This window comes from Papilio polytes, unplaced genomic scaffold (assembly GCF_000836215.1).
Source record: "Papilio polytes unplaced genomic scaffold, Ppol_1.0 DF822622.1, whole genome shotgun sequence".
Taxonomy (NCBI): Eukaryota; Metazoa; Arthropoda; class Insecta; order Lepidoptera; family Papilionidae; genus Papilio; species Papilio polytes.
In genome coordinates, this window is record NW_013526582.1 from 575,738 (window position 1) to 600,054 (window position 24,317).

Genomic DNA, 24,317 nt, shown 5'->3' on the forward strand with positions numbered 1-24,317 from the left:
ATAAATGCCCTTGGAACTGTGTAATTCCGATCAATAGTTTAGGAGATATCATAATTAGCAAATTACGAGTCGTAGAAAAAAATACCAACTTAAATCAAAGTTTTCTTTCTTGGCTTACGTAGCCTAAACTATAAGACCTACATAAAAATGATGTATGAAAGAATTGTAGCTCTTTCAATTAGTCGGTGTCAGTCAGTGTAGATCCATTGCTTAATTGTTACTATACTTTCAATTGTCAATTGTTATGGTAAAAATGTGGAAACCCTTACGTAGAAATATCTCTGCATACCTTGGCACCGACATCAAAGTAGTAATAATTGTACAATATAGACATAACAGTTACAATAAGGTAGGTTTACTATTTTCAAGGAATTATTTCGTTACTTTTTAGTGTACTGTTTTTTTGAGAATATTTTGTTTTTAGTGTATTTTGTTTTGTTTTTAGTGTATTTTGTTTGGAAGTCGGTTTTGTTTTTTTTATTAAAAAGTTTTTTATAAAAAGCTATATATTTACGACACGCTTTAGACTACACTAGCTGTTTAATTTTATTGTTATTATGTCAAATTATCAATAGCAAATGTCAAAATCACATGACATGACAAACCTTGGCAATATTACTTCCTTGATGTTAGCAGCAACTTATGGTCTCTTTCCCACATTAGAGTTTTTATCCAAAATATTTATCCCCTAAGTTTAATGGCGTGAAAATATATAGCCTAAAGCGTGACGTAAGTGTAGGGCTTTTTATTAAAAGAAGAATTATTCCAAAATATCCTGTTATTGCTGACATCTTAGGCAACAAAGATGTGTGTGTTTACGCTTCATTATAATAGTAAATAACAATAAATTGCAGTCGTGTCTGGAGGGTCCGTACTGCGAAGTGTGCGAAGTCAGTTTCGCTTCACAAACTGCTTACGACACACATCTCAAAGTCTCCTCCAAACACAGCACTGATGATGATCCGTAAGTGAATATAAATTTAAAACACTACCATACACCCCCGACTCCGTCCGTGACGAATTAAAAAAACAAAACTAACTAGCCTGCTTTCCAGACTTCATATATGACTTTCATCGAGATCCGTTCAGTAGTTTAGGCTACAAACTAACAAACTTTCACTTTTATATCAGACTAGCTTTCGCCCGCGACTCCGTCCGCGTGGTATTAAAAGTAAGTAGCCTATGTGTTCTTCCAGACTATGCTCTAAATCTATACCAAATTTCACCCAGAACGGTTCAGCCGTTTACGCTACGAACTCTAACAAACATCCATCCATCTAAACTTTGACATTTATAATATTAGTAAACATACACTCAAGAGCATTGAATCAGTGTCACTTAATAAAAAAATAAAAAAATCTCGTAAACAATAAAAGTTTTTTGAAATAAGTGGTGTTTAAAAATCAATATTTAATATTAAATTAAAATATTTATAAGCCAGTATATTTTTTATTAAAAATAAAAAAAAACTGATGGTCTCGTCTTAATACAAAAAACTGACTTGTACATGATTTTTTTGAATCTTGATGTTTTTGTGTTGCCTCCTAATGCTTTCATTACTGTGTTTACGCGGTTTAGTATGCGGTAAAGATTTTTATACGATTTCCGTTAATATTCTTCCATTCCTTTGTGAGAGAGGAAGAGAAAGAGAGAGACTATGAAGTTTTAATGTCTTCATTCAAGAAATATTTAATTGTCTATTAAACACCGTTTATTTAATTGAGCATTCTTAGATTAAGAGTCTGTCCCAAAGCTGGCTGATAGAGGCTCAGATAGCTTAAAAATGTCTCTGTCAGATAAGGTAACAAAATCATATATTTTACACATTGGATTGTTATTTGGACTGACTATTATAGTTTAAGTGACCCGAATTCAATACTCTTGTGTATATTTATTAAAAACTAGCTTTCGCCCGCGATTCCGTCCGCGTGGAATTAAAAAAACAAAAGTAAGTAGCCTATGTGTTCTTCCAGACTATCCTCTACATCTATACTAATATTTTTATGATATTAGTATGATTTATAATATTAGTATTTATAATATTAGTATGATTGCTCAAGGGGGGGAGGGGTTAAGGCCAAGTTTAAAATACCAAGACGGGAATAGTACGGTTTTATATTTTTTTTATTAGGAATAGAATACGTAACGACTATATAGGCGTGGATCATCCCATACAGTCTGTAGGGCGGGGCAAAGGGCGGCCCCTTGCCAACTCTAGCAGGCCGGAGCCCAAACTTGTTGACTGCGAACAGGTAATTATTATAATTTATATCTACCTATATCTATATGTTATATGTTTCTTTTTTTTTTGTGTCGGGGGGAATCTTCAAAAGATTTACCTGTTGGGGGAAGGCAGGGTTATGTAGGATTTGACCTACTAAAACCCCCTCCGTGGCCATCCTCTAGTGACAATGACAAAGGTTCCGGTATCTTCAAGGAACACACCGGAACATATATATTTGTATCTATACATATAATAAAATTGGAGTGTCTGTTTGTAATATCAAAATAAAAATTCCAGATTTCAAGAAGATGTATTTGCGTTGCTGATAACGAAAATCGCATTTAAATTTTTTTTGTCTGTCTGTCTGTCTGTCCGCAAGCCTTTGTTCGGGGTAATCTCCGAAACGACGGCCTATTTCGACGGGACTTTCACTGAAGGTAGCTGACATAGAAGGGCATGTTGTTGCGAATGTTAGGCAATGGCTTCTTTTTTATTTCCGCTCTGTCAAAATGGCGTAACGGGTCCAGGGCTAACGAATTTTCCGTGCTCGTCTCAAGTAAAAGTCAAGATAATGAACAATTAACCACTCTGAGTGCTTTTTTATAGTGTGGTGTACAACTCCGTGGTATGATGAAATATATGTACCATTTCAAACGAGAACATCCCGACAAGCACCGCACGAAGTATCCTAATGTGAAAGGGTCCGTTATGTGTGATCAGTGCGGGAAGATATTCCATGTAAGTCCCCAAAAAGACTCGCAGCCTAAACTAAATCTAAGTCTAGGTCTAGTTCAGCTAAGTTAGGTCTAGTGACGACTAGTCCAGGGGTGGCAAACATTTATGCAACAAATTGACTTTTTTAGAAGTGTTTTAAGATGTGCCATCGAAATTTGAATGCGATTTTACGGTTTATCTAATTCATATGCTTTTCCCCAAATTTGTGCCCAAAATGTTATGTCGTGAACCATTTATGGTACGTGCAACGGCAGATCCAGGGGTGGATCCTGGCTGCCCGAGCTGGTTGGTCAAAAACTTGACAAAGTATATTTACATATTTTGTCAAGCTCTTGACTTGACCACAACTATGTGATCCACTCTCGGCGCTAAAGCTGGATCCGCCCTTGGATACGTGTGCCAATGGTTCGTTACCCCTGGACTAGGCAGTTGTGCGATTTCACACATATCTTTGAATTTCATCAAAATCACGATGTTTTCCTTATTAATTATGTACATATGTAAATCCAAATCAGCGTACAGTGGGATTCGAACCCAAGACCTGTAGATTACAAGTCAAGAACCCTGAGCCGACGCTCCGAAGGTCGGATTGCCTGAAATTAATCTAACGCCCTTTTTATTGCCGATTGGCAAAGGTATTATTTTTCGCCCGTATGTAAGTTTTATGTGTTTGTAAATTCCATTGTAACAGCTTATAGAGTAAACTACTGAACAGATTTAGATGTATGAGGTGTCATTGGAGATATTATGTTGACATGAAATACATACAGTGGACGTGAGAATCGAAATTCTAAAAAAAATGTGGTAACCGAGTTCGAATCTAACTCGCCCTAACTTGTTTTATTTTTTATTTCTATTTTCTTTTTTGTTCGACACTATTTTCATCTGTTATGTCGATTTTTTTTAAAATTAAGAGTATCTCGGTCCTAAGTCGACATATTTTACCATTTGCGAATTAAAAAAAACTACAAAAGTACACGTTAATTACCGCGAAAAACATCTTTCATTCAACTACAAAAATTATTGAAAATGTCTCTGAATTTTTCAGACTAAAGCCTTATTAGTAGACCACATGTGGGTACACACAGGAGAGAAGCGATTTAAATGTTCACTTTGCGATAAAAGTTTCTCAATGCATTGCAACTTAGTAAACCATCAGATAGTCCACAGCGAACAGCGTCCTGTCTACGATTGTGAGATCTGTGGCAAAGGATTCCTTTTCCCAGCAAATCTCAAACGACATATGATTGTGAGTAACGAAAGCCACATTTATAGCCTCTGCTTACAGAATATCTGTATCTATGAAAAACTTCACCTAAACCCATTTACCCATTCTGGAGTTATCAGCAAACATCCATCTACACTTTCCCATTTATATACTGTTGCCCGCGACTTCCTACGTGGTATTAAAAAAAACCAACTATGAAAAACAAAAACCCTACATATCCCACGGGAACATAACATATTTCAATGAATCTTGCCCCATATGTACTTCAGACTTTTTTTTATAAGACAGGGGGCAAACGAGCAGCGGGAACACCGATATGTTCATCGACGCCCATGGACATCCGCAATACCATATATATTTGTTTATATATTATTTGTTATATGCTAAATTTCAACTAAATCAATGTATTTCACTGGAATTATAATTATTTCCGGGAACAAAAGTAGCATATGTTTTATTTTAGACTATTTTCTATAACTATGCCAAATTTCATTGCGATCTGTTGAGCAATTTAGGACACAAACAAACATTATCCATCAAAACTTTCCCAATTATAATATTAAGTAAGATATACTTTTTGCCCCGACTAGGTCCACAGCGGTATAAAACCATTCAAATGCGATGTTTGCGAGAAAACATTCAAATCGAATGCAGAGAAACGTTTGCATTACGAACACGTGCATCTCAAGAAGCCGTGGCCAAGACGCTCGCATCGCACACATCGCAACAGAGCGGAGCACTACAAAAGACAGCCCTAGCATAAAAACAGCCGGCCCTAGTACGACAAGGGCCAACCCTGTTATGAAAAGAATCAGCCCTAGTACGACAAAGGACAACCCTAGTATAACGACAAGGGCCAGCCCTTTTATTTGACAGAGAGGAATGCTTTACGCATACTCCGTGCCTCGGGGCAGGCACGACAGTTATGTGGGACTCTCCCCATAACGGGGCATACCCACTTAACCCCTCTGTTCCCTCCAGGCCATTGTATGGGGCGCCTCGGGATCACTTTCGCTTGCCACCGCGACGATCCATTGAACAAGGGCCAGCCCTATTATGACAAAGGACAACCATAGTTTGACAAGGGTCACGCTTATTATGACAAAGGACAATCATAGTATGACGACTAGGGCCAAAACTATTATGACAAGGACCAGGCTTATTATGACAAAGGATAACCATAGTATGACGACTAGGACCAGCCCTATTATGACAAGGGACAGGCTTATTATGACAAAGGACAACCATAGTATGACAAGGGCCAGGCTTATTATGACAAGGGCCAGCCCTATTATGACCAGGGCCAGGCTTATTATGACAAAGGACAACCATAGTATGACGACTCGCTATATTATATATAGAAAGTAAAGCTATATTATGACAAGGAGCAGTCCTAATTTTAAAATATGCAGCCCTATTACGGCAAGGAACAGCTTTTTAAATAGTTATTGAAAATGGCAATAATGAAAGATGATTGATAGCGTTGGGGCCATTGAATTTGTATTATTCTACAAAATGATTTTTTAATACCAATAAAAGTAATTCGTACAATTTCGTTTTATTATCCTCGTTTAATAGTAATTTTTGACACTGAAATATTTTCAACGGATTATTCTCTGCAAATATTATAGCGGAGTTAAAATGATTGCAAATACACAAACCACTGATCTCTATAGACAGGTTATAAACAAAGGTATTCTGTGTCCGTTTTATTTCCGCCATTTCGGCGCTTATAGTTATAGTAAAAAGTTTTCGAAATCATATTTGACTTGTCATTTCCACAAAACGGCTCAAACCTTTATTCATTCAAATCTAAATCAGAACGAAGCAAATCTGTCGTTTCTATACAATCTCCTATCTTTTAATATATTTGACCTAAGTACAGAATATGCTTATAAAATGTTACCAGCCAGTAAATAAAGCATTATTTCAAACAGATTCAATACAAATAGAGAAGACAGTTGACGAGACAATTTTCACATAATCTCACTAAGGATAACTTAAAATCTTCAATAAGTCTAATTAAATTACATTTAGACACTGTTTAGTTTATTTTATAAAAGATGGCGCTTATTATAATTTTGTAAAATGTTTTATTTCATGTCAAATACGAGACGGCACTAATTTTGACTGATATAGTACCTATCAGAGAAAGTACTGGTGAAAATTCTGTTCACAATCTTTATATTTTTGACGGACTTCCCAAAAGAGGTCCCAATTTGTCTGTATTTTTTACTTTTTTTGGTGTTATTTAAATACTTATTTGAATTTAAAATTTGGGTAAGGTATTCAAATAAAACAAAAATAACTTAAAATGGTTTTTATTTATAATATCTTAATATAATTGTAAACCGAACAATGTGAGGAGCAACAACACAAATGATCAAATCTAAATATTAACTTTTCATATAATACATGATTCCGAAACCCGGATACTAAAGAAAACTTTGCAAGAAACTGCAGTTAAATGTACAGTCAACTACAGAAACCTTACTAATATTATAAATACAAAAATTAAGATCGAAAAAAAATGTGTGAAATGTAATTTTTTTTTTTAAAAAATGATGGATGGATGTTTGTCAAAATGTAGTTTGTGAAAATTTGGAACGTATAGGCTTACTTTTGTTTATTTTATAATTCCACGTAGACGAAGACGGAGTCGGTAATATTAGTCGTATATACATACTAGCTTTCGCCCGTGACTCCGTTCACGCGAAATAAAAAAAAAGTCTTCTTCCATTATATTTTACATGTATGACAAATTTCATCAAAATCTAAACAGCACTTTTGGATATACTATTAACAAACTTTCGCATTTATAATATTAAATCAGAATTTTTTATAAATTCTTGGAGGTTTTTTTTTATTGCATAATCGTATATGCAGCTAACTGTACATAAAAAAATAATTATTCCAAACTTAAATATTACGTGACAGAATAATTTGATTACAATTCATAGTTTAAAAAGATTTTCTTTTAATTTAAAAAAATGTTTCTACAGTAATATATTACTATGTGCTTTAAGCGTGGGGTAAATTGCCCACTTTCCCACAACTGGGATATATCTTGCAAAGTTCTTTACTAACAAATAATACATCTAGTTTAAACACAATCTAATTTTGTCAAATTTTAACCCAAAAAAATTTATCATTTTTCGACGATTTTGGGAAAGATTTGACATAAAAAGTGCATTTTTTTAACCCTTAATTAAATAAGAGGTTTATTTTATTTAAAACGATCTTATTATAGACTGATTTTTTTTTAATTCTGTACAATTTGTGAGAAAAAAAAACTATTTTTTCTATAAAAAGGGGGATTTTTTTTATTTTTTTTTTCTAAATAATCGTTTTGTATTTAATTTTTTTTATTTTTTACTGTATTTTGGTACTTTTAGAGTTACTTATTAAATGTTTTTTTATGGTAATAATGGAAATTACCTTATATTTAATTAAGGGTTCATTTTATACCCGAGTGGGTTATATTCCTATATCAGCAAATACCATAAGTAAATAGGATTGAAGATAGACATGTTTTTTTTCAAGATTTTATAGTTTTCATTAAAATATGCGAATAAACATTTCCATTTCTAACTTTTACAAAAAAAATTGCTTTCGTATCAGTTTTTTTTTTTGGAAAATTATAATACGGTATAAGATTTTTTGTTTTAAAATGGATTTTTTCTTTTGATATAAATTTTTTTAATGTAATTTAGGTAGAATGTATGAAAAATAAATAAAAAACAATTCACACATTAATAAGAAATATAGCATGATGTTTTTTTATAAAATGGTTGTCAAATGTTGAAAAAAAAATTTTTTCAGATAATTATTTCAAAACTACGAAAAAAAATCCTGTATTTAAACAGGATTATTTTTTACTTAATTTGCAGAGAAAAAACCAGGACAAAATGCTAGTGTTAAAGATTTTTTAAGCGTTCTATGAAATATTCCATAAAAAATTTGATGCCAGCATCAAATTTAAACTATGAAAGTAGATTTTACCAAAAACATAAGAATTTTCATTATTTTTTTCAATCTCTTTAATAGAATATGAAATATTTGAGTTTTTTAGTCACTCATTAAAATATATTTACTGCGACTTTCACCAAATTATTATACATACATTGAAATAACTCAAAAACCGACTGATTTAAAAAAAATCACCGTTATGGCTATATTTTTTATTATTTTTTTATTCCACAAGAACAAAGTCGCGAGCAACAACTAGTATATAGTAAAGAAATGACATTCAAAGGTTCCTGAGATTGAAACAAACACATTTGCATATAAAAGTGAAATTTTTCGGCATATTGAAATTAAAAAAAAACTGTTAAATGTATTTTTTTTATATGAAAAAATAAAAAAAAATGCCATCGACATAAATTGTGTGTATTAATATTTTTCCCAGATTAAAAACAAAAAAATCTCATACCGTTATAACGCAATTATGTAACAAAATCATAGCCAAGATATTTTTTATTTTTTCGTCTGACCCTAGCTGATTTTTTATCATCGTAATCATCAGAATTATCTTCAAAACTATCAACTGACCAATCAGCCATCTCCGTTTTAACCTGAATCTGCTTAACCTGATCCCTTACCGTCTGAAGTTTCTTCTTCTTCCTTCTTGCACTCTCTTCTTTAGCCCTCTTTCGTCTCTCCGGATCCTTATATTGTTCAACAACAAAGTTCTCAGGATATGTGGTAGTTATTTCAACTCCTACCGAAGGATCAACATCTGGTAGGATATAGTAGTTTTCGAAATCCCCTTGTAAAGTGATTTCATTCATATCTGCTGTGAAATGTCGCTTTTTTTTACCGTTATTTATATGTTTGATATATGCATATTTAGGTTTTGATTCTTCCGGTAGGATATTCACTCTCCATTCAGGGTTTTGTGTTATCGGGATTTCTTTAACCTCCTCCATAGTTATTTCCTGTTCTTCTGCTATTTCGTATATAAAATTATCGGATATATTAGCATCGTCTATTATATGTAAGACTTCGGTTTGATTTTCAATAGTTTCTGTTGATGTGTTCGGTAAAATCTGGAAAAAAATATAGTTTTGAACCGATTATTTATCATACTAATATTATAAATGCGAAAGTTTAGATGGATGTTTGCTAGAGTTTGTAGCCTAAACGTCTAAACAGATTTCGATGAAATTCGGTACAGATGTAGACAATAGTCTGGAAGAACATATAGGCTACTCACTTTTGTTTTTTTTTTTTGTATTTAACGCGGACGGAGTCGCGGGCGAAAGCTAGTACTATTATAATGTGTAAACACACACTTCTTCGTTGCCTAAGATGTCAGCAATTACAGCATATTTTTGAATAATTCTCTTACGTCACGCTTTAGGCTATATATTTTCACGCCATTAAACTTAGGGGGTAAATATTTTGTATTAAAACTATAATGTGGGAAAGAGACCATAAGTTGCTGCCAACATCAAGGAAGCAATTTTGCCAAGGTTTGTAATGTCACGTCATTTTGACATTTGCTATTGATAATTTGACAAATGTAAACAATAATATAAAATTTTCATAATTTCATGCGGATGAAGCCGTACGGGAACAGCTAGTTTTTTATAAAACTCTAAGCTCGCGACTTCGTCTTGATGAAATTAGAAAAAATAACAAAAAATATAGCCTATGTTACTCACAGATAAATTACCTTTTTAACGGTGAAAGAATTTTTAAAATTAGCCCAGTAGTTTTTGAGTTATTTCAATACATACAAAAATACAAATCATACTAATATAAATGGGAAAGATGGATGTTTGTTAGCTTGTAGCCTAAACCGCTGAACAGATTTAAATAAAATTTTATATTTAGAGTATAGTCTGGAAGAACACATAGGGTACTTTTGTTTTAATTATTTCCACGGACAGAGTTGTGTGTGGAAGCTAGTGAGACATAATTTAAAAGTATTTACCTCGATAACCTGTTTGGTGTCAGTCATCTTTGTAATAACTTGCTCGGACTGTGTGATGGACGCTTCAGTTTTGTCAGAATCCACTTTTACAACCCATAATTGTTTCCTTTGAAGATTCTTTAAGGACCTGGAAATAAATTATATATATAAATATTATAAATTCGAAAGTTACGATGGATAGATGTTTGTTAGCTTGTAGCCTAAACTGCTGAACGGATCTCTATGAAATTCGGCACAGGTTTAGAGCATAGTCTGGAAGAACACATAGGCTACTTTTTATCCCGGGAATAGTTACGGTTCCCGTGGGATTCATTAATTTAGTTTTTTAATGTTTACTCGATCATTCTGCAACGGTTCAACATATCTTATTGAAATTTGTCACAGATATAAAACAAAGTCTGGAGTACACATGGGAGGTTCATCCCGAGAAATGTCCGGTTCCCGAGATACGTAGCTTTTTCTTTTATATATAGTTCGTATATTCAACTTTTCAGTAACTCATGGCCTCTTTCCCACGTTAAAAGTTTTTATCCAAAATATTTACCCTTAAGTTTAATGGCGTAAAAATATATATCCTAAACATGACGTAAGTGTAGGGTTTTTTTTATTAAAAAAGGAATTATTCAAAAATATGGTGTAATTGCTGACATCTTAGGCAACAAAGAAGTGTGTTTACGCTTTATTATAATAGTATAGATAAGTAAGTAAGTAAGTACTTACAGATATCCAAGTGTGTCAACAAGCTGTCTTACGTTTAGTCTTGTTATACTTTCTTGTGGTTCCTTTTTAGGGGGGTCTACGCTGTAGTTATGTTCCATACGAATTATATCAGCAGCTAAAAGAAAACAAACAAAAATACAAACTAATTACAATGACAAATTATTATAATTTATTAAGGTAAATAAATATTCTTAAACCACATAAATACAGTAGAACTTCGATAACTCAAACCTCGGTAACTTAAAAACCCAAAGCCTCTATAACATAGACCCTTGATAACTTAAAACCTTTATAACTTAAAGTATTTTGTGTTTCCCTTGGACATTAACTTACGAGGTTCTACTGTACAAACCAATTACAATGAATACTGAAATAGAATTAAACATTTAAATACAGTGGTAGAGGCCGCTCTAACATGTCGGCAGTGCAGGCTCTCAGCAATACCACGACCACAGACAGCCGGCAAGTGGAATCTATTCCAGGTACTGATGAGTGTGGTGCCAGAGGCCTCATTTTACTTCCTTTCCCTTTCCACCCTTTTAAGAGGAATGAATGGGAAGGAAAAGTTATTTTGACTGGGAAGGAGACGCATAGGAAGGGGAAATGTCCTCTTTATGTGCGTCTCCTCCGTCAATGAAGGGTAGGCAGCGCTGCAATTGCGGATGTCTACGTGCAGCGGTCGCTTTACATTTCAGTGGATACAGGCCACTTGCACGTTTGTGACATTATATTATTAAAAAAAATGACGTATATGAAGTATTGAATTAAATTTTTAATGTTTTCATCTATGTGTGGACCCCACGTTTCGAAAATGTAAATTTTTATATAAGACTAGGTGTCGTGACTTCGACTGCGTGGAATTTTTAAAAAATAACAAAAACCAGCTAAATAGCCTAGTTTTTTTATAATATAAAGTGTTAAACGAGCAAGCGGCCTGAATGCACCGAAATGGAAAGCAACAGCTGCCCATAAATATCCGCAATTGCAGCGCTGCCTACCCTTCATTGACGGAGGCGACGCACATAAAGAGGTCATTTCCCCTTCCTATGCGTCTCCTCCCCAGTCAAAATAACTTTTCCTTCCCATTCTTTCCCTTTAAAAGGGTGGAAAGGGAAAGGGACTGAAATGAGTCCTCCGACAGAACACTGATCAGTAGGCGGAATATCTTCCACTTGACGCTGTCTGTGGTCGTGGTATTGCTGAGAGCCTGCACTGCCGACATGTTAAAGCGGGCTCTACCACTACGTTACGCAGCCATAACGTAGCTTTTAAACATTGAAATAATATTTAAAATTGACCCAATAGTGAATTATTTCAATACAAACAAAAATACAAATCTATTCTCTTTATAATATTAGTATGAGTTCATTATTTTCACGTCATATAACGTTTTAGTCGAATTCCGTTACTATATCCGATATCACAACAAACTCTCGTTGTACAAAGTACATTGTACATATTACATTAAATTCATTTTTTTCTCAACAACCCTAATAAATTTTTATCCTAATTATATTTTTAAAACTCTTTACCTACTAAAAAAATACTATTATATCACATCCTGTATACTTAAGATTTATAAAATTATCATTAAACATCCTGTAGTATACTAGCTTTCGTCCGCGACTACTTTCGCGTGGAATTGAAAAAGAAAACAAAAGTGAATAGCCCATGTGTTCCAGACTATCCTCTACATCTATTCCAAATTTCATCGAGATCCGTTCAGCAGTTTAGGCTACAAACTAACAAACATCCAACTAAACTTTCACAGTAAGAAGTAAGATTAGTACATCCTTAGTACAACGTAAGGATAGTGAAAAACTCTAAGGGCTTCCACTGGCTGATAGAGGCTTAGATAGCAGAATGACGTCACTGTCAGATAACGGAAGAAAATCCGATATTTCCACATATTTTACACGTAAGATTATCAAACAATTTAATAGGCCCTAAATATTGTATTCGTTAACACCTTAAGCGCCATGTGTATCTTGTCACGCAGTGTCTAGAAGACTGTGTATGTGGCCTGGGAGGTATGAATTCTATCATCACCAGCTCACTCTACGTTCCCACCGAGGGGCTCGGAACCTACCCTAAAGTTAGGGTGACTAGGCCATGGTCAAACCACGCTGGCCAAGTGCGGGTTAGTTGACTTCACACATATCTTTGAATTTCTTCTCCGATATGTTGTGCAGGTTGCATCACGATGTTTTCCTTCACCGTAAGAACGTCGGGTAAATTATGTACATATAAAAATTCGAAAAATCGAAAATAGAAGTACATGGCGGCGGGATTCGAACCCAAGACCTGTAGATTACAAATCAAGTGTTTAAACCACTGAGCCACCGACGCTCTGATGAATCTTATGAATTCTATGCTGTATCTAAATGTCACACGAATAAAAATTTAAAGGCATTCAAAGATGGTGTTAAAATCGCACGCTATCTCATAAGAGGAGAATATCTAATGCCTCTACCCATCTACTGTAAGGAACAAAATTAGTACCGTACTGTAGAATTGGCACAACTCTAGATTATCGTCATAAACGTCACATCCCTAGCTGACAGCTGTCAATGTCACTAGAAGTGGATATTGGCGCATCCTGAGTCCTGACGAGAAGTGTTGCTGAGTTTAAAAGCGACAGTATCAATTAAATAAGTTGCCTAAAAGTACTATTATCATTTTTTTTCTTACTCCCGTTGGCGCAACAGGTTTTTGTCCTCCATAATACGTCATGTCAGTCATCACTCCCTTCATCATGTCACCTTTCACACAATCCATCTCTTTCTACGTCTACCTCTACCGGTGTACACTCATAACTTTTTTGATAACGGGGGGAAATCTTCGAAAGATACCGTTTTTTTCTGCTGGAAAAATGGATTTACGCATCCCCCCCGTTACCAAGGAATGTGGACAGTATGTGGGACTCGCCGGCCAAGATGTATAATGGCCGAAATACCCACTAAAAACCCAGTGTTCCTTCTTTCCGCCAGTAGCTGGGTCACAGGAACGCTAGAGCAATCTTCCGCGACTTCATAACCCTGTCTTTTATAAAAAGATAGGGTTATGTGAGATTTCTCACTAAAACGCCTCGGTGGTAGCCCTTAGGGTGCGATTTGAGGGTCGAGGGATCTCCAGTGGAACGCACTTCTACCCTCTGCACCGTGTTGCTTTCGACGCTGCTTTTTGGTAAGCAGGACCCACACTAGTACTCATAACTAACGTTCTTGTAACATGCGATTCATCCCTCATAAGATGCCATGCTAACCTTTTACTCCTTACCTTCTACTAATGGGGCTACTCTCAAACTTCCTCTAATATACTCATTTCGTATCTTATCCATTCATGTTACATCCATTTTTACATTCTCATTTCTGCCAGTCTCCTTTCATCCGTGCCTTTTACTACCCAACATTCAAATCCATCAGGTGTTACGACTTTTTGTAAAATTTCCATTTATTTTAATATGCCTGAAATATTTTTAAACAACACCCTGTATAAGATAGCTACCTTTGAGCGGGCCGCGTATAAACTGTTCATATATAGCGTGGAAGCCTCCCGCCGCCGCCGCCCCTGCAACAAGCGCCATCACTCGCCACTGCCTTATACAGGGTGTTCCTAACACAACCGGTTATAACATCCAAGTGAACGCATTAACTTGCACCAAAGTATGGGAAAGCGCCCGGCACTCGCTATCTACAGGGTGTTCCCAATAGTTACAACCGGTTATATTAACCAAGAGGTTTGTCTACAGGATGTTGCATACGAAAACCGGTTATAACGACAAGGGAAAAATTCAAATCGTAATTTAGTCAAATCGACGTTATTTTCATTTTTGTCAACATATGTCGTTGTAACCGATATATTAAGCTGTTTCTTTATAAAAACGTATACGAACATAAAACAATAAAAACAGTATTTAAAATAATTTTCTACATAACTGAGAAAAAAAGACTAAATTTTAATAACAGCGCCATCTACCAGCCTACATAGCAAAACAAATCTTCTTAAATTAATAAAATCATACTAATATTATAAATTATAAATGCGAAAGTTTAGATGGATGGATGGATGGATGTTTGTTACAGTTTGTAGCCTAAACAGCTGAACAACTTTCGTTGAAATTTGGTATAGATGTAGAGGATAGTCTGGAAGAACGCAAAGGCTACTCACTTTTGTTTTTTTTAATTCCACGCGGACGGAGTCGCGGGCGAAAGCTAGTCTTTAATAAACACATAAACTTAAAGGATAAGCATAAAATACCGTTAACTCCGTAGGCCCCTAAGGAGCCCCCTTCATTTAAATTTATTATTAAACAAAAGATAAGTATACAATATTTTCTACTAAGAAATTTCAAAGTACATCTAACAGTGGAAATAACATCTAAAGATGCCATAAATAAATAAAAAGTACAGGGTAGGAGACATACCTTTCTTATCACTTGCGGATTGTACTAATGGTGCCACTTGCTCTTGAGGTGTTAATAATTCTGGTAACATCGGTGAGTCAATCCATAAACCTTGGGCGTCCATCTCGAAATGATATCTATAGAAAATAGAACTAACTTCACTATAGGTTCGAGATTTAGCCTGTCCCACCACTGGCTGATAGAGGTTAAGATAGCTTTAAAATCACTATTAAATAAGGGTACAAAATCAGATATTTCAATTACATATTTTAACATGTTGGAGTATTAAATCTATCAGCTGAATATCTGAGTTCACTGTCTTCTAGCTTATCTGCAACACAATACATACTTTCCCATACGTAGTGTACAGTATGTACTCTTACATACATCTCTATCTGAATATCTGAATTCACTTCCTTCTAGCATATCTGCAACACAATACATACTTTCCCCTACGTAGTGCACAGTATGTACTCTTACATACATCTCTACCTGAATATCTGAATTCACTGCCTTCTAGCATATCTGCAACACAATACATACTTTTCCCTACGTAGTGTACAGTCTGTATTCTTACATACATCTCTATCTGAATATCTGAATTCACTGCCTTCTCTAGCATATCTGCAACACAATACATACTTTTCCCTACATAGTGTACAGTCTGTATTCTTACATACATCTCTATCTGAATATCTGAATTCACTGTCTTCTCTAGCATATCTGCAACACAATATTACTTTCCCTTACGTAGTGTACAGTCTGTATTCTTACACACATTATCTGAATCTCTATCTGAATATCTGAATTCATCGTATTCAACACTGACCAATCTTTACATAAAGGCACATTTAAAGCTACTTTTGGGTCACATCTCAAAACAAAACTAACACCAACAAATTCCCTGATAGTACATAGATAAGATCGAACCACAACAAATCTGGTAATTATAATTTTTCTGGTAACAATTATATTTACCCGCATAGTTGCAAGCTGACATGTCTCCAGAGACACTCGCTCTCCTCCTGCATTGCCCCTTCGATCCATTCTTGCCTTGGACCTTCTCCCTCCGATGATGTGTTTACACTAACAAACAAAACATATGTATGAGTATGTATACAATTTCTTAAAGAACTTACAACTATATAAATAACAAAACGCTACGACTCGGGAACCACACATTTCTCGGAGGTGAACCTTATCCCATGTGTACTCCAAATTTCAATAAGATATGTTGTACCGTTACAGAATGATCGAGTAAACATTAAAAAACTAAATTAAAGAGTCCCACGGGAACCGTAACTACTCCCGGGATAAAAAGTAGCCTATGTGTTCTTCCAGATTATGCTCTAAACCTGTTCCAAATTTCAGGGGGATCTGTTCAGCTGTTTAGGCTACAAACACTAACAAACATCCATCCATTGTAACTTTCGCATTTATAATATTTATATGATTATATGATTGGCTTACACATGACCAGCATCAGGGCTCCTAGATGTAGTAATTAGATCTAGTGTTTTAGAACTTTAATATCTGTCAATGTAAAAATCAATTATGTGTTATATCTTATATGATTAATTAAAAAAAAAGACCAAAAACTCCCTTCTTTACACATTTCACTGTACTTTCACACAACTGTTTAGTCTTGTTTTGAATATTATGAGCTTATATGGAGGTCCACTACTCGACGTTTAGTTGCAACTAAACAGTGGAATTGGCTGCGAAACAATCGACGATCGCTAACAGTTCTGTGTTTGTGTTACTTTTAAGTTGGTGTCAGTGTAGGTAGACAGTGATATTTACATGTGAAAATTACTATGTCTTTAAGATAATAATTGGCATATGCAATAAAACCTATAGTATTATGTACAAGTACTAAGTCTACTTGTCTAATACATTATCATCATCATCATCATCTCCTTACCCTACTCCCTTTAGTGTCGGCGCAACAGGTTTTTGTCCTCCACATAACTCTATCATACGTCTTCTCAGTCATCACTCCCTTTTTGATCTTGTCACCTTTTACACAATCCATCCATCTCTTTCTAGGTCTACCTCTACCGATGTACCCTTCCACACTCATAACTAACGTTCTCCTTGTAACATGCGATTCATCCCTCCTCATAACATGCCCATACCATGCTAACCTTTTACTCCTAACCTTCTCTACTATGGGGGCTACTCTCAAACTTCCTCTAATATACTCATTTCGTATCTTATCCATTCGTGTTACCCCACACATCCATCTTAACATTATGTTGGAGTTTTTATATGTTTGTATACTGGCAGGCAACACTGTACACACAGAGGACGGTTTTTAATATTAGAATAATATAATTTAAATTATAAAGAATTGTATATTTGATGTTTTTATATATGGACTTCACATCTCAACACGTACCAAACTTAGTTAAAAAATATATATTGAAAGTTATGATATTTTTGATTGATGCTTATTATTGTGTATTTGTATATATTTTGTTGTTGTTTGTAAAACTTTCGTTTCCTCCGTCATTATTTTTGTCAACTGTGTAATTAAGTGTATGATGTTTGCCTTCTGAATGGATTAAATGACTTTATTATTATTATTATTACCAAGAAACATTGTAGGACTTATAGACTTTGTATAAAATATGGTTCAGATATTTTAAATATAAAAATGATTAACTAGAAGAAAGTGTTTCAATAGCCCCACACCTCCAGAGCCCCGGACGGAGAAGAGTAACCGTCCAACAGGTTATGGGCCCAGGATATTTGAAGATATAATTTATTAATTTTTACGAAGAATTTGAAACAAAAACCTCTATAACTTCAAAAAATAATATGTTCCCTTCTCAACAGAGCTCAAAACCTCTACAACATAGACCCTTGATAACTTAAAACCTCTATAACTTAAAATATTTCATGTTTCCCTTGGACTTTAACTTATCGAGGTTCTACTATATTATAAATAACTTTAGATGGATGGATGTTTGAAGTTATCACTGGAACAACTTAATAGATGTCAACGGAATTTGACAGAGATGTAAAACTTAATCTGAAGGAACACATAGGGTACTTAAACTAAGCAAAATCTGTGCTAATATTTGGTTATACTCAGTTTATTCCTAAGTTTAACTTTATACCACATTTATTTGTAAGGCTGTCGGTGTTTCTTCCTCACAAATAGTGGGAGAAAAAGCTAGTTACTGTAAAAATCTTACTATCTCACTGATTACATATAGAAAAGTTTGTATGGATGAATTGTTACAGTTTGTAGCCTAATCTGCTGATATCCTCAATGAAATTTGTTATAGGTGTAGAATTGTCTGGAAGAACATATTGTCTACTTAGTGTTTTTTTTTATTTCCACTCGAGTGTGGGAACAAGTGTTTTAAACAAATTAATAATTTGTTTAACATATCTAATAAGATTGGAGCCGGTGGCTCAGTGGTTTAAGCATTCAACTTGTAATCTACAGGTCTTGGGTTCAAATCCTTTTGTGTACCAATAGGATTCTCGATTTTTGAATGTTTATATGTATATAATTTACTCCACACTCTTACGGTGAAGGAAAACATTGTGAGCCTGCCCATATTGGCAAAGAAATTCAAAGATATGTGTGAAGTCAATCAACCGGAAGTAGGCCAGCGTGGTGGACTATGGCCTAGTCACCCTTACTTAGGGTAGGCTTCAAGCATCTCCGTGAGGATGTATAGTGAGGTGGTGATGTAGATCATCACCAGCTCACTATACATTTGTTACAACAATAAATAAATTTTCACTAACTCTTATTGTAATTGAAATCAACATTAGCTCTACAAAATGCATTTTTGACTGTTTGCCAAGTTTAATAATGCAATAGTATTATACACGTAAATGAAATGGATGTAACAATTAAAATGTAAATATTTCTTCTACTTTCTTTATACCAATACTAGTTTTTTCACACAACTTTGCATGGATCAAAAAAGTAAGTAGCCTATATAATTTAACCTATGTCTGCGTTAAAATTTACTAGGCCATTTTGGAGATAGAAAACATATATTATATTGATTTAAGCTTTTGAATTTATTTTGTTATTGTTTTAGCATAGTTTTAGATTAGTTAATCCTTTTCCTTATGTATATGCTTAGTATGTATTCTTACATCATCCATACAGTTACATGTTTGAACAAATAAATTCAGTATTAGTTGATTTTTAGTATTGTTGTCAACATTTGATAATAGTTTAAATTAAAGGTTTTTAAAGACTTTATAAGTATAATTTCTTATTGTAATGCTACTAAAATTAATAAAACTATGAATTTTAACGGTAAAATGAAATGTAAACATACAGCAAGAACTAAATTCGAGATACCATAAACATCGCTGATTTGGCGCTCACTTTACCCGTGGAGGTCAGGGGATGGACGCAATGGAGGCGTCGGTTTTAACCTAGTTACGAAATACATAGATTAAAGTGATTAGATTGAAATAAAACACTTACTTGTAGAATGAAAAGCTGCAAACCACATCATATTCTAAATTACAGCCTTCAACCACACACTTTTGTGCGGTCATTATGGTGCCTAGAAGCGCGACCTCTAAATATGGAGTCCAATATATCACATCCTTGTTTATACTATGAAATATTAAAATACTGTAGTTTAGCGCCTAAACTAACTTTCAAACAAACTAATTTGATGGATCTTTGGAAAATTATCAATCAAATGTCGAAAATGACATGCTGTCACGAAAAGTCGAAGTCTTAAATGCGTGCCACTGCCATTTAATGGTGATGTAATTGTGTATTGAAAAAAGAAATGGCAACACTGGACTGCTTCATCGATTCAGAATTTAACTGAGTCCATTCGATTGACCTAATTGCTTTCTCGCTAAAAACAAAACTTGTATAAAGTATTTCGAATAAAATGTAATTGCATTGTTATTTAATGGCCAATTCGAAAGATATCAAACGCACAATGTGTAAGAAATGTCACACAGTCACACAGTGGTGATTTAACTGTAATTAATACTTTATCGACACATTTTAGACTTTCTTAGAAAAAACATAACTCAATTTGGAAATATTTTTAAATAACCCGAAATTATTTTCCATGTATTTGAGGCCATTAAATATGTATGTCCGAAAATCTATCTTCCATTGAAAGTCAAACTCGATTTTTATATCTAATTTGTTTGATACTCCACTTTAAAAACAAAAGCAATGTTATTTTGCTCTCCTTTTATTTCAAAATTAATACGAATCCACGTGTCCTTATGGGATTATTGTACTTTTCCAGGCAATTTTTTTTTCTAAGAATAACTCCAAAATCGATTTTGAGGAAAATCGATTCAAAGTGCTGCCAGAGAAATAAAACAATAATAGACAAATAAACTTCAATTTTCTTATCTATGGTAATATGGAGTTTAGATATTTTCGTCAATTTAAAGATCGTAATTTTCAGCCAATTGGCGAAGAATATTAAGATTTAGAGGAATAAATTTCATAGATAGATTTGTCATACGTCTTATTTTATGGTTTACTAAAATTAACAAATAAAGTTTACATTTGTCGCATTCGTGGAAATCATAGACAATTTATTTAAGAAAATGTATTGATCGAGCCAGTTCTCTGCTTCCGGTCATATTGAGGTTATCTTAATACAATACAACTTAATATTTCATGAATTAATAGTTTTTGCGCAGTTCATTCCATACGTTTATTGTTACTTATAATTTATTGATAACACTGAACATTGTCATTGTCAAACTTAACTTGACAATTTTGACAAAATGATGACATCAATCAACTTTATTTTATTGTTTTGCCTTAGCCATCTCAGAGGAAAAATGCAGTGAAATTCTGTTTATATTATATAACTGTGTATATTGTTTCGTAAGAAACCAAATAAATGAGTGCTTGTAGTTTTCTAATTAGATATAACATTTGACATTGATCGACAAGAACTATCTATAACAAAAAACTCCTAGAAATAATATTGCATCTAAACAAGAGAATGAATTAAGTCTTTGTTATAAAAATCAACAAAAAACGAGCATTATTCATGTAATTACAATAAAATTCCTTGTAGAGAACGAGCTAAGAGATTCAAACATGACATCGAATTTGATACTGACATACTTGACATAAATTCTAGAATTTTCTTAAACTTTGCACTGCCACTCTGGCTTTTAAGGCCGTGTGGCAGTGTTAATTGCATCTATATCTATACATATAATAAAATCGAACTGTCTGTAGTATCAAAAGAAAAATTACAGATTTTAGGAAGATGATGTATTTGCGTTGCTAATAACGAAAATCACATGTAAATTTTTTCTGTCTGTTCACAAGCTGCGTTTGTTTCGGGTAATCTAAGAAACGGCTAACTAATTTCGACCGGACTTTCTCTGAAGGGTAGCTGACAGACAGGCATATTATAGGTTATTTTATTTTAATATTGCTTGGACGAAGTCGCAGGCAGCAGCTACTTGCAATATAAATTTGTGTCGAAACTAAGGGTATAAATTAAACAAAATTAAGTTAGGGAAGTTTATTACAAAAGCAAATACAAAATTCTCATATAGACTTATTACTACATAATACAAAATCTATCAAGAACTAGAAAGATTGAGATTATACACAAAAATATACTATTTATTCACTGGATAATTACTAAAAGCGCACCTTAGACAAAACTATCGCAAAACAGTTGTACGATTGTTGATTGTTTTGCAGCCAACCGTTCCACAACTGAACATCGAGTAGTGCCCATTATATAAGCTTGTAGATATCAAAGCGAGACTAAACAGTGGTGCAATAGTTTAGTCAAAGGTGCACTCTAATTACACCCATTTGTGAGTACTATCAGGGAATCTGTCAGTACCATAATATTACAATCGTTTGAACATTTAGATACGTGGGACAAAAATCAATACAACAGCTTTTAAATGTGTATGAAAAAAGTCGTTTAATGATACACGGCTTCATTTTTGTTATTATCCCTTCGTTTGCACTTGCTATATGATAAGTTATTTGTAAGAAGAGGTTGTCTGGTTTAGGGTTGTAACGGAAGCGGATACGGAAGCGAAGGGCTTCACCTGTGCAGAAGTGGAGGTTAACGGAAGCGGAAGTCAATAATAAAATATAAATTGCGATTTATTAAAAATAAAAACTAAAACTACGTTAATTTAAATTACAGATTGGTACATAATTACAAGATACAGTTTATTATGCAAATATAATGTAGTTATTTAGTTAGTTGACTTATCACGCCCGCGCGAGTCGCATAAACAATACCTAATCTGAATTAACCTCCGTTATAACTCCGCATAAGAAATAGCGGATGGATGGAATGTTGTGATGGAAGTGGATGCGGAGTTATCATTTCTTGCGGACGTTCCTCACTTACGGATGCCGAAGTGGAGTTCCGTTACAACCCTGGTCTGGTTGCAGAACAAGGCAAGAAGGAACACCGCGGATTTTTGCGATTGTATATATATACTAACCTGTTAATTAGGTTTTTTGCGTTATCATTGCTTCTTGTCATACAAATATACTAATTTAGATATTCCTTATTTTTGATAACAAGATATGAATATTATTGCTAAAATAAATTACACATAAAGTTTTTAGTATATTAACACGTTTACTGCGGCAAAAAAATCTTAATCTTCATCTGGTGCGGCGGGCCAAATTCGGCCCCCAATGATATTCCCGCCAGTGCCAGGTCTTTCTAGACCCAGCATTAGGATACATTAAATTGCTATTACTTTGTGGAAACATAATGTATATAAAAAAATCTTAATTCTTCATCTGGTGCGGCGGGCCTAAATGCACCCCCAATGATATTTCCGCCAGTGCCAGGTGTATCTAGACTCAGCAATAGGATACATTAAATTGCTATAGCTTTGTAGAAACATAATGTATATATTAAAAAAATCTTAATTCTTCATCTGGTGTGGCGGGCCTAAATGCGCCCCCAATTATATTTCCGCCAGTGCCAGGTCTTTCTAAACTCAGCACTAGGATTAAATTGCTATAACTTTGTGGAAACATAATGTATACCTGGGATAATCCTTTCACAAGCGCGAGATCAACATAGTTTTCTTTCCAAGTACCGCGTCAGGTCTATATCGGCCTGTTACGCAGTGAACGTGTTAAATACACAATTCGATTTAAATTTTTTCCTAACAAATAATCTACTAACATATTGATATCAATGATTATAATAGGGTTAAATCAAGGCATGGCAGAGCAACCGCTAGGGCGCTGGACAAAAAAGGGCGAAAGACTTAGGACCTATCCCACCAAATTATAAATTATCTGATAATCCAACGTGTAAAATAGGTGATCGAATTTTGTTCCCTTATCTGACAGTGATGTCTTTTTTAAGCTATCTGAGCCTCTATTAGCTAGTAGTGGGACAGGCCCTTAGGCTTTATAGAAATTCCATCGGGCGTTAGAGATAATAATGTACAAGGACAAATTATTATTGACTGAATAATGAATGAAAATAGTAAAATCACTTCTGTTTGTTTTGTATTGGCGATACTAGAAAATACACATGCCAGTAAAAAGGTAGTAGCTTGTATGTCATAGCTACTGGCACGAGTTTACATATACCACTAAGATAATTAGATCGTGCTATAGTTTGTCTAAATAATTTAGATTAGTTGGACAATTCACTTCAAAAGTAGGGATGGGTTGTGTAAAATAAGTCATGAATCTTATCGATTTTCGATTTTTATTCTCATAGAAGTTGGAATCGATAGATTTATAGTTATAACTTATGAATGTAAAAAAAAAACTGTTTTCTCAAATTAATAATGACTAACAAATAATACGAGTAAACAAATGTTTATTACTACTACAGCCATACGTAATCGAATTGCATTTCGCTATTATTTCTGTCATCACTTAATTCTCTACATTATAATCAATACTAGAATTGTCCTATAAATTAGTTAATAAGGAAATAATAATTTTAGTTGAGTTTGATAATTATTTAAACCGAATATCGATAGTTCATAATTGTTCGCTGCGTGTATCGTCACTACGATACCTGTCCATTAAGTACGTCAGTCTTCATACAAATTGAATTCG

General features: G+C 34.0%; 1 protein-coding gene across 4 annotated transcripts in view; it reads right to left on the reverse strand.

Moving 5' to 3' along the window:
- LOC106105956 overlaps positions 1 to 20,008 on the reverse strand; it is a 26,555-nt gene extending 6,547 nt beyond the window's left edge. Inside the window, exons 1-7 of one of the 4 annotated variants that reach the window (XM_013286460.1) lie at positions 19,719 to 20,008; positions 16,229 to 16,336; positions 15,272 to 15,387; positions 14,353 to 14,415; positions 10,846 to 10,960; positions 10,126 to 10,252; positions 8,598 to 9,235 (exon numbers count right to left, since the gene is read on the reverse strand). In XM_013286460.1, the coding sequence (XP_013141914.1) occupies positions 8,633 to 9,235; positions 10,126 to 10,252; positions 10,846 to 10,960; positions 14,353 to 14,415; positions 15,272 to 15,387; positions 16,229 to 16,336; positions 19,719 to 19,792 (1,206 nt within the window). In that variant the 5' untranslated portion in view covers positions 19,793 to 20,008 and the 3' untranslated portion in view covers positions 8,598 to 8,632. Of the gene's footprint in view, positions 1 to 8,597; positions 9,236 to 10,125; positions 10,253 to 10,845; positions 10,961 to 14,352; positions 14,416 to 15,271; positions 15,388 to 16,228; positions 16,337 to 19,718 lie in introns of those variants that run through there. The other 3 variants (XM_013286462.1, XM_013286461.1, XM_013286463.1) reach the window with 3 other exon arrangements.
- Between the last annotated feature and the right edge of the window lie 4,309 nt (positions 20,009 to 24,317).